We start from the raw sequence: 10,331 nt of genomic DNA, 5'->3' as shown, positions 1-10,331 counted from the left end.
TTATCATGATGACGATAAATAGTTATATTGTCCTGCTACTACTGAAGGAAACTGCTGAAATATTTCTACCTGTATAGTTCACATTCTACTTGCTTCTCAAATTTCTCATTTAGTCAATGTGCAGTTCAGTTTTCTGTATTTAAACACCTGCTGTTACATATTTAGAGTCTAGTCTAGCAAATGTCACCTAAAATACCACAGCCAAATTCATAGTACTGGATTGCGCCATGTTGGTAGGTGAGCTGTAACTCTGTGCTCTGATAGAGCTTGTCTCCTCACCATTACTGCAGATACAGCCCTGCAGGTGGATAAAAAACAAGTAAAATAGACCAGAATGGCCATTAAAAACATGAAAAGACATGCGGACACTTTAGATGCATCTCCAGAAAAACGCTACAAGATTAGCTAGACTGGTGGACTGGATCCGTTTAACCTGCACATCTCCAAAGTTCAGAAAATTCCAATCTGTGAGATTTTACAAAAACGAATAAATGTAGCCTCCAAAGCTCTTAAATAGTAAACTCATACACAAACATACAGCTTAAGTCAGCTTCTTATTCACTAGCTTCTCATCTGAATTTTCCATTACACCTTAAATAGTGCTGCAGTTACACTGAGGCACCTTAAACGTAGAATGAATTACGAAAGTTGGCGAATACAAAGCCAGCATCAGCTTAACTCAGTAAATGCATTAATTTACCTCAATAAATGATCCTTAATCAACAAATTCCTCAAACTTTCACAGCAGAGCAGCTGTTGAACGGGCCTCACTGGCTGATCTAACCCTGCATCCCAAACCACACACTTCTGTACTTCACCTAATACACTAATGAGTGCACTCTCTAATAGTATAAGCACTATTCTTACACACTATTTAGTGAGCTAGTATGCAGTTTAGGATGGAGCACTAGTAACACAGCGAGAAATCTCAGCTTTCATTTGTTATCACTACAGCAACAAATCAAATAAAGTCAAAGCAATATACTCAAATATATGCATTAATATGCTTTAAAAATGGGATTAAACGTGTTTTACTGCCTTTGCTGGATCTGTTATGACTTTATTATCTCATTACAAACGGCTGCAGCGCTGCAGAATGAACCTGATGTTGCCTTCCAAAATGGCGGCAGCACAATTGTGACGTCACTGGAATACTGTCAATTGGAAATGATGACATTACAATGGACAAACCAAAGTGTTCTAATCACGTGAAAGGGGCCACTCAGTTTACTGTGAGTGCTGAAACCACCAACTCAACCCACACACACAGACCCCAAAATGGTCCTGACGCGTGCACAAAGAGCACGCAGCGAGCAAGTACGCAGAACACAGCGGCCTCTAGGCCGCAGAAGGCCCAGACATGTCCGGGAATCAGGGAACGTCCCAACAAGGAGGCGTAACCAGTTGGTGGGGAACAGACTCCAGCGCAGACCTCTCTTACAGAACCCTGACCTCATCCGCCGGCCCAGTGCAAGGGCCGGGCGACGGCTACAGCCTCTCCTCGCACACCGGCGCTTGCCAAGGGCCCGAAGACGCTTGAGAAAGGAGAGGACATGGCGGAGGCTGAGCAGGATCCCTCAAGTGAAGAGGTTTTCTGCTGTGAGCAGAAGAGTGCCCACTGGACAGCGGAGGGAATAACACTGCAAGTGAGGTAGCCAGCAGTTGTGGGAGAGTGGACCACGGCTGCTTTGTAGACCTCAATAAAAGTCCTGAAATTCTGCTCTGTAGTTCCGGACACTTTTGTGTAATAGAACAAGCCCAACAGACACATACAGGTCTGTCTGCATAGAGCAGGGGTGCACAACTCCGGTCCTAGAGGGTCCAGCACAGTTTGGTACTTCCCCTTCTCAAACACACCCACTAAATCTGGCAATTAACAGATGAGTGTAATCAGGTGGGTTTGAGCAGGTAAATCATCAAACTCTGCTGGACATCAGCCCTCCAGGACTTGAGTTGTGCACCCCTGGCACAGAGTATCAGGATGCCGGGCCATACATACATACGTCCACATCACACAGGCAGACATGCACAAACACCATCAGAGTAACGCAATATTACACTAGACTAAACAGGGAAGTAAATCTAAAAGAATCAGTGTTTGTCAGCTTGATTCTATTAAACATTAACGTTTTTGGTCATTACACAGCTAATAGAAAGACAATGGCTGACCTAGAGGCACTCATTAACGCTAACACATTTTGGGTCTGTTAACCAGACACTTTAAACTGAGAATTAAACAGGAGTTTTATAGGGAACCTACAGTGAATGTGTAACTCACTGACTAAATGCACGCACATGCACACACACACACACCTGTAGGTCCCTATATGTAATAATGACATGCCCTGAATGTATTATATATATTTAAGGATATATATAGTAATGAATATGCCCCATATATCACACATCTAATCTATATGCATGTATCATTAAAACCACCTCCTTGTTTCTACACTCATTGTCCTTTTTTTCAGCTCCACTGTCCGTATAGGAGCACTTTACAGACTGTAGTCCATCTGTTTCTCTGCATACTTTGTAAGTCCCCTTTTACCCTGTTCTTCAGTGGTCAGGAGCCCCATGGACCCTCACAGACCAGGTATTATTTGGGGGTTGGATCACTTTCAGCACTGCAGAGACACTGACCTGGTAGTGGTGTGTTAGTGTGTGTTGCGCTTGAACGAGTGGATCAGACACAGCAGTGCTGCTGGAGTTTTTAAACACTGTGTCCACTCACTGTTCACTCTATTAACAACTCCTACCTTGTTGGTCCGCCCTGTAGATGTGAAGTCATAGACGACAGCTCATCTGCTGCTGCACAGTTTGTGTTGGTCATCCTCTAGTCCTTCATCAGTGGTCACAGGACGCTGCCCACAGGATGCTGTTGGCTGGATGTTTTTGGTTCTCAGTCCAGCAGCGACAGTGAGGTGTTGAAAAGCTCCAGCAGCACTGCTGTGTCTGATCCACTCATACCAGCGCAACACACACTAACACACCACCACCATGTCAGTGCTGAGAATGACCCATCACCCAAATAATACGTGCTCTGTGGTGGTCATGTCCCCCACATGACCGTTGAAGAACAGGGTAGCAAAGTATGCAGAGAAACAGATGGACTACAGTCTGTAATTGTAGAAACACAAAAACAATCACACACATATTTCACCAACATTTATCTTTGTTTATTTAAACCATAAAAGCAAACCAACACATAAGCCAGTCTTAAAGAAACAACTATTCAGAAGACATTATTATCCTCAGATAAACATGTAAAATGTGCAAGACGACTCTAGAGGAGCAGTCGATTAACAGGGTGATTATTAACGACACTGATGATACTGATTCATTTAGGCTTTAGACTCTTTTAAGCCAAGGCATTACAAGGCTTCATCACTGATAAACTGCAGACTCCCTGCCGTCTGCTCTTTTCTAGAACACCAGACCAGTTTTCTTATCAGTAAAAACCCTCACTGGACTAGATCTGATCAAAGCATTTACCTCTTTCACCTTTCAGGTGCTAAATGGCTCAAAAAAATCTCTTAGTGTTTGAGGAACACAGGTTGACTCGAGGGAACATTAAAAGTATGCAAATTGTACGTTAACACTTCAATATGCATCGACTGCACACAATCATTCCAGAGACGTGGACGCAACAGGACAAAACGGGATTACAGGCTGATAAAAACATACGTTTAAAGGGATAGTCCAGTCAAACAAATCTTACATGGCTAACAGTGAATAAAACAGCAATGACTGAAGTATCCCTTTAAAAGTTATTTGCTGTTGTGCCTCAATGCAACCACTAGAGGTCACTACAGTCACAAAAACGATGACAGTACACTTACAGTTAGACACACCAGCTGTCTTAAAGAGGCAACATGTACCTGAAAAATAAAAACTTATCATTTGTGCACTAAAATCATAGCTTTAAAGCGATAGTTTGGCAAAAACTAGCAAAACAGCCAAAACACTTGCTCCTTTAGTTTTGCACTGGAGGCCAATAACAGTAATGGAAGCTTTACCCCACCAGTTAAACAGCATTGTCCAAACTTGCCTCAAACCATGCAGAGGTGGTAAATAATCTCCAATAGATTTGATCGTGTGGTTTCTGGCACTGTATGATACTCTGTTATCTATAAACATGGACTAAATTCTGGCATCAAACTGGTTGCTACTGTTTTTGTCCATGCCCTGTATTTTTGTCAGTTTTCAAACCTCTAACTTAAAAGTTCTGAGGAATCTGAACGATGCTAATTGGTGGGATATAAGCTTCCATGTCTTGTTAGCTATATTAGCCTCATAGCTTCATTGCTAAAACTAAAGAAGCAAGCTTCATTTTCACCAAACTACCACTTTAAGACAAATGATATGAAGGGAGAGAAAACAGTTGACGCGGTCAAGTCCAGAGAGATGGTTAAACAGTGCTTGTATAGATTCTCTCACATATTAAAATTCACTTACAGCACATCCCATTGGCCCTAACGGGCATCAGTACATGTTAAATATTGCTATAGAGTACAATACTGTACAGGAACACTTCTTTAGCAGTATGAATACAGACCCTGTCTCTAAGCCCCACACACACACACAAACACGCACACCCACTCTTTTTCGTCCTCATAAGCCGCTGCCGCCCGCCCCCACGTCCTCTTCTCCCTTCTTCAGTCGTTTTTTGGCTCTAATCTCGTTCATGGCCTCCTCGATGGAGCGCGTGTCCCTCTTGTTGGCCACAGGGACTGTACAGGTAAGAAGAGATCAGAAACATGTAAGAAATGGACAAAGAAAGTAGGTCAAATATTGTCTTTTGGTTTATTGAGGTTAAAGCTGCACTGTTTTGGTTGAAGCATCCTTACTAAAGCAGGAGAGTAACAACAGGCTAAAATATGGGGAGTGTGCAGTGCTGCGAGTCGCCCTGTAAAGCTTGCAATAATCATTTAATAGTCAGAGGCATCAGATTGGGAGTTTTTATATATTAACATCATACACAGTGGCTCAAAAAGAAGGTCATATTCTATATTTCCATCTTAAAACCCTGTAGTGTGGGCCAGGCGATACGTTTGCTGATCAGCTGTGTTGGGGGGAGAGCCTACATGATTTCGTTTTAGTGTGTGAAGTCGTACCGCAGCCGTAAGCACGGTTAGCCTCCAGTGTGTGTGCAGCATCTTTAGCAGCAGATGTGCCGATCAGGTGGCTGTATTTGTCTCTGTAGTTGGAGCTGGGGGACGGGGGTCTCTTCTGAGTTTGACTTGTGGCTTCCTCCTCCAGTGCGGCCTGTTCCTGAGATACGACACAGCAGAACAGGAATGAGATCACTGCATGTAAAACTGCACGACCAATAGGAAAGACACTGGCACAAAAAGAAGGTTGTATTCAACATTTCCGTCCTAAATCCCTGTAGTGTCGTCCAGGCAATACGTTCGCTGATCAGCTGTGTTGGTTGCTGCATTGGAGCCTGGATAAACTTTTTTTTCATTGAACCCCCACGTTAAGATAGGGTTTAGGGCTGGTGGCTACATGATTTTGTTTGTGTTAGCACGTGAAGTCGCACCACAGCCGTAAGCGCAGTTGGCCTCCAGTGGGTGCGTGTTTTAAAAGGTTTTTGCTTCTCATTCTACTCTTTTGGAGGTGTGTATATACATGAAAATCATAAACAAAAACACCCCAGTTGAATTCCACGTTTTATTTATTTTCTAAGTGTAAATAAGTTAACACATCCTCTACAAAGAACTCACTTAAATAAGCCATTTTTCTGTACATTTTTGTGCACAATTTCTACTTTTGCTGAGTTTAATATATTGGAAAGATTATTTTATTATTTATTCCCCCCCAGTATGTTAAATTTAGTAAATAAACAATAATTGTGTATTAAAATGTGCAGAAGTGTACCTCTGTAGAGGATGTGTTCACTTATTTACACTTAGAAAATCAATACAAACCTGCAATTTGACCAAGGGTGTATGTACGCTTTTATGTATGTGTGTACACAGGCACAGTTCCAGGAAAATATTATACTTATAGAACGTCATGATAACAACAACAACAACAATAATAATAATAATTAATAATAATGACACATGACCTTTGCAAAGTGATGTGTAAGTAATGAAATTATGAAACAACTAATATGAAATCACAACTAAATATTGGCCATATGTGCATGTAATGTATGCAGTTCCTTCCGTAAAGTTTATAAGTTTTAGTGCTGTGTTTTTCACCTTCAGCTTGCGTCTCTCCTCGGCTTTCGCCACGTCCCACTCCTCTCCTCTTCGATACGCCTCCAGTTCCTCATCCGACGGGGCAAATTCCTTTATACACACGCACAGGAACAAACACGGTGGGAGAAGATAAACCACGAAGAACTCTAAACTATCAGTAAATTGGCTAAAAGCCATGTGGTTTCCATGGTAACATGTCAAGGTTTTCGAAGCTCCCATAACTGCTGACCTTCTTGAAGAGCATGACGTATCTGCTCTCTTCATCTTCTCCGAACGAAAACGACGTCAGCCCTGCCACCTCAGCCACATCATGCCTGAGAGAGAAGAGCATAAACAGTGAATACAGGACTTACACATATACATACTTACACTACACTCCATCCCCAACAAAGTGGAGAGGTTACTATGAAGGAAAAACTCATTTTCAACACAAGTTAAAGGCGCAATGTGTAAGATTTAGTGGCATCCAGCGATGATTTTGCAGATTGCAACCAATTGAATCACCTCACCCCTCCTTTCCCAAGCGTGTAGTAGAACCAACGGAGGCTGTCACGTTTTCTGCTTCTTCTTGTTTTCTCTTCTTTGACAGAGAGGATTCACCCTCCCTTGCTTTTTCTTGTTCCAAATAATAAATATGATCCTCCATTTGTCAAAATTTGGGTTCTCAAACTTCTCACAACACAGAACGGCCAGACAGCACCAGCACCAATCACTGATTCTTCTTTCTACGTCTCCCAACTGAAGCTACGGCGTCACCAAATTCAAGCTGCTGCTTCAGTGTAAAAACACGGCAGAAACATGGCAGCGCAACATAGCAGCCTCTGTTGTAGGAGGGGCTGCTCTCTATGTAGATATGAAGGGCTCATTCTGAGCTAACAAAAACACAACGATTCGGAATTACAGGTTATTATACACTAATGAAAACATGGTTTTGTTTACTATATTCAATTTTTTTTTTAATAGACCCTCCCCTAAATCTTACACACTGCACCTAGGATCATTTCTATTGTTCCGTTCATCAAGATGTTTTGACACAATGTAAATAGCACTCTGTGTTTTTATTAATTATGTAGGGAGGAAAAAACCTACAAAAATTGAGACACAACGTTTTGCTTCAGTATTGTATGCAGTCGTATGCAAAAGTTTGGCCAAACCAAATTCCACATTTCTCTAATTTTTGAGTTGCCATTTATGGACATTTACAGCAGAACAAAAAAAATGTGGTAGAAGTGAAGTCTGAATGTTTCCAATCAGATTTATTTTAGGCCTAATTAGTTTTTTAGAGCATTTATTTTCCAAGGTAGGTCAGTCTTATTGTTATAAATGGACTGAGTACACTGACACAGGCCATCTGTCAGTACACATTAAGGGTGGTAAAGGCAGTAGGTGCTGTGCAAACTGCTGTGTGGTCTGTCTAGATGCATTTTGTGTATCTTCACGTACAGGATGCTCCTCTCTATCTTCCCCATTGGTTCGTATTTCTTCTTCTGCAGAGCGCTGTCCTGAATAAAATCATTCACCTCCTTCTCCATCTGACAAACACACAGCAGAGAGGAGGAAAAAGAATAAACACCAGCAATAGGATGCTTTCTAGGAAAACTCTCAGCTCTTAAAAACAGAGAGAATGCCTGTTAGACTCTCTTTTACATGACAGAAAATGCTGTACATGAATAATAATAATAATAACAACAACAACAACAACAACAACAACAACAACATTAATATGCACAGGAAGCACAAGAACGTCACAAAAGTAAAAAGGGAAAAAACAATATACAACTGAATATACTAATAAAGTTCAGTATCAAAGGGGATTTCCACTGATTTTTCCAAATTTCTACATAATTAAATGGATAAGACATAAACAGAGTCATCCAGAGTGGTTTAGTGTGAAAAGCTCAGTTCTAAAGAAACTTACAGAGTCAGAATTGTTCAGTGGTGGTGATAGGAACCAGACGTCCACCTCTAAAAGCTCCCTCACAGAAAGTTATTACATGAAATGGTTATGAATTCACTGCCTGATGCCTGAGACATTGTTTTACAGTAGTTTTAAGATAAATGTGTGGTGGAGAGATACATGCAGGATGTTGTGAGGCGAAATAGTCCCCCCAAAAAACTTATATTTATTACTGTACCATTATGAACATTATATAAAAATCCAGAAGACACAAGCAGGGTCACTGGTGGTTTTGGATAGTAAATAAAATCGCCGTATTTGTGTGACCTCTGGTTCCTATCACCACCCCTGTAAAGAAATCTGAACCATTTCATACTAAACCACTCCGAATCACTCTGTTTACATCTCAAACACTGAAATACTCAGAAATTCTGAAAAATCAGTGGAATCCCCTTTTAACAAACAGAAATCGGGGCTAAGCTAAAAATGTCAGACTGATTAATGTGATTATAATGAAAGAACCAAGACCTTTTTCCTGAACTCTGCTTTCTTCCTCTTCTCCTCCTCCTGCATCTTCTTCAGACGGGCCTGCTGCTCTGTTAAAGCGAACCCAAAAGGTCAAAGTGGGACGCACTTACAGAACCAACTCCAGGACATTAAACTAGCTTCATTTTAGTGAAGATGGAAAATGATCAGACTATAATTTGATGGATGTTTACCGCTCTTGAATTTATCAGTTAAAGTTGTCATAAACTACAGCTGCCAGACGAGCATATGAATTAACCACTAAATAATGTATTAAATCTTAATAATTATTATTATCTTGCTTTACTAACTACTTTTTAATGTATTAAGTAATAATACATATTAAAAGACAATATTTTATTTACTTTTTAATGTTTTAATAATTGTATTTAAAAATTAAAAATAAAATATAATAGTAATTATATTACAACACATTTACTATTTTTAAATGCATAAAATATTAATCATGATTATGTTACAATATCGGTTTGCAGATAGTGACTTGAGACCTGATCCAATGAGCGCCGCCCGCGGCTCCCGCAACAGCGAATCAGAATCGAGTACGGCGCTGACGTCAGCGACCCGAAACAATTTCTCGGGTTACGATTGGATGGTTTATTATTTTATCATTATTTATTTATTTTAAGAGCGAGCGCCGCAGAGGGCAGCGAGGTAAACAACAATAACAAACATCGACCCTCGCAAATTCACATTCAAAACCAAACTGAAGCCTAAAACGAGACTAAAAATGGGGATTTTCAGCGCAGAGTTAGCATTAGCACTGAGCTGCAGTGTAAACTCGGGGTTAATCCGGGTTTGGGGAATCGGTTCAGAGTGTTTCTCGGTTTGTTTCGACCCGAATAAAGCTGTTACAGTGTTTGTACCTCTGGCCTTCCGCCGGCTCTCCTGATCGCCGACTGTTGGAGGCTTCTCCATGGAGCTGAGAATGGAGCCTAGCAGGTCCGCCATGCTGAACACTCTTCTTCTGCGCCTTCTCCTACAATAACACTGCAGACCGACTGCAGAGCAGAACCCCATACCGCCCCTAGTGGACAACAAAGACCCCTACACTCTTAAAAAAGATGATTCTTCAAGGGTTCTTTAGTAAAGGCAATGGATCTATACAGAACCACAAGTTCTGTATAGAATCATTTCATGCTTAAATGGTTCTTTACAGACTGATGGAGAATGTGTTGTATATGGTTCTGTGTAGCAGCAAAAAGGGTTCTGCTATTGTGATGATGTCAGGCTTGCAACAAAAATAAATGTTCTGTATAGAACCATGTACAACACATTCTCCATCAAGAACAATTTCACCATGCAAAGAAGAATGAAATTAAATGATTCTATACCGAACTCATGGTTGTAAACAGAACCATTTCCTTTACTATAGAACCCTTGAAGAACTATATATATATATATATATATATATATATATATATATATATATATATATATATATATATAACTAGAAAGCATTCCCATTCAACCAGCAGTTACAATCTGGAGCCTCAGGCATCAAACCTGCAGCACCATTTAAGGTGGACTGGAAAAAATTCAAAAGAGAAGCTGGCGAATAGCTGACTTCAGCTTTTTATCACTGAAGAATTAGACGTGGGCGATAATAAATAATCGCTGTATCCTCCTCTTTAAAAGCAAACGATGCCCCAAATGCAACTAAAGCCCAGTAGCGAGGT

General features: G+C 40.8%; 1 protein-coding gene across 1 annotated transcript; it reads right to left on the bottom strand.

Moving 5' to 3' along the window:
• Positions 1-3,157: 3,157 nt before the first annotated feature.
• Positions 3,158-9,650, bottom strand: spag7 (sperm associated antigen 7). Its single transcript, XM_036580618.1, has 7 exons — positions 9,519-9,650; positions 8,638-8,705; positions 7,656-7,744; positions 6,442-6,526; positions 6,213-6,302; positions 5,118-5,274; positions 3,158-4,733 (listed from the first exon to the last, which is right to left on the bottom strand). The coding sequence occupies exons 1-7, from the start codon at positions 9,601-9,603 to the stop codon at positions 4,615-4,617; spliced, it is 693 nt and encodes a 230-aa protein (XP_036436511.1). The 5' UTR covers positions 9,604-9,650; the 3' UTR covers positions 3,158-4,614.
• Between the last annotated feature and the right edge of the window lie 681 nt (positions 9,651-10,331).

This window comes from Colossoma macropomum, unplaced genomic scaffold (assembly GCF_904425465.1).
Source record: "Colossoma macropomum unplaced genomic scaffold, Colossoma_macropomum, whole genome shotgun sequence".
In the NCBI taxonomy this organism is placed as follows: Eukaryota; Metazoa; Chordata; class Actinopteri; order Characiformes; family Serrasalmidae; genus Colossoma; species Colossoma macropomum.
The sequence above is the reverse complement of the archived record's forward strand: the minus strand, read 5'-3'. Positions and strand labels throughout refer to the sequence as shown.

What these genes read in the sequence shown, in the direction of transcription:
- spag7 (XM_036580618.1), bottom strand. Translation starts at nt 9,603, where the DNA reads ATGGCGGACCTGCTAGGCTCCATTCTCAGCTCCATGGAGAAGCCTCCA. An exon ending in AGGAGAGACGCAAGCTGAAG is followed by an intron (nt 5,275 to 6,212) that starts GTGAAAAACACA and finishes GTCGTATCTCAG; the next exon opens with GAACAGGCCGCACTGGAGGA. An exon ending in TAACCGTGCTTACGGCTGCG is followed by an intron (nt 4,734 to 5,117) that starts GTACGACTTCAC and finishes TTACCTGTACAG; the next exon opens with TCCCTGTGGCCAACAAGAGG.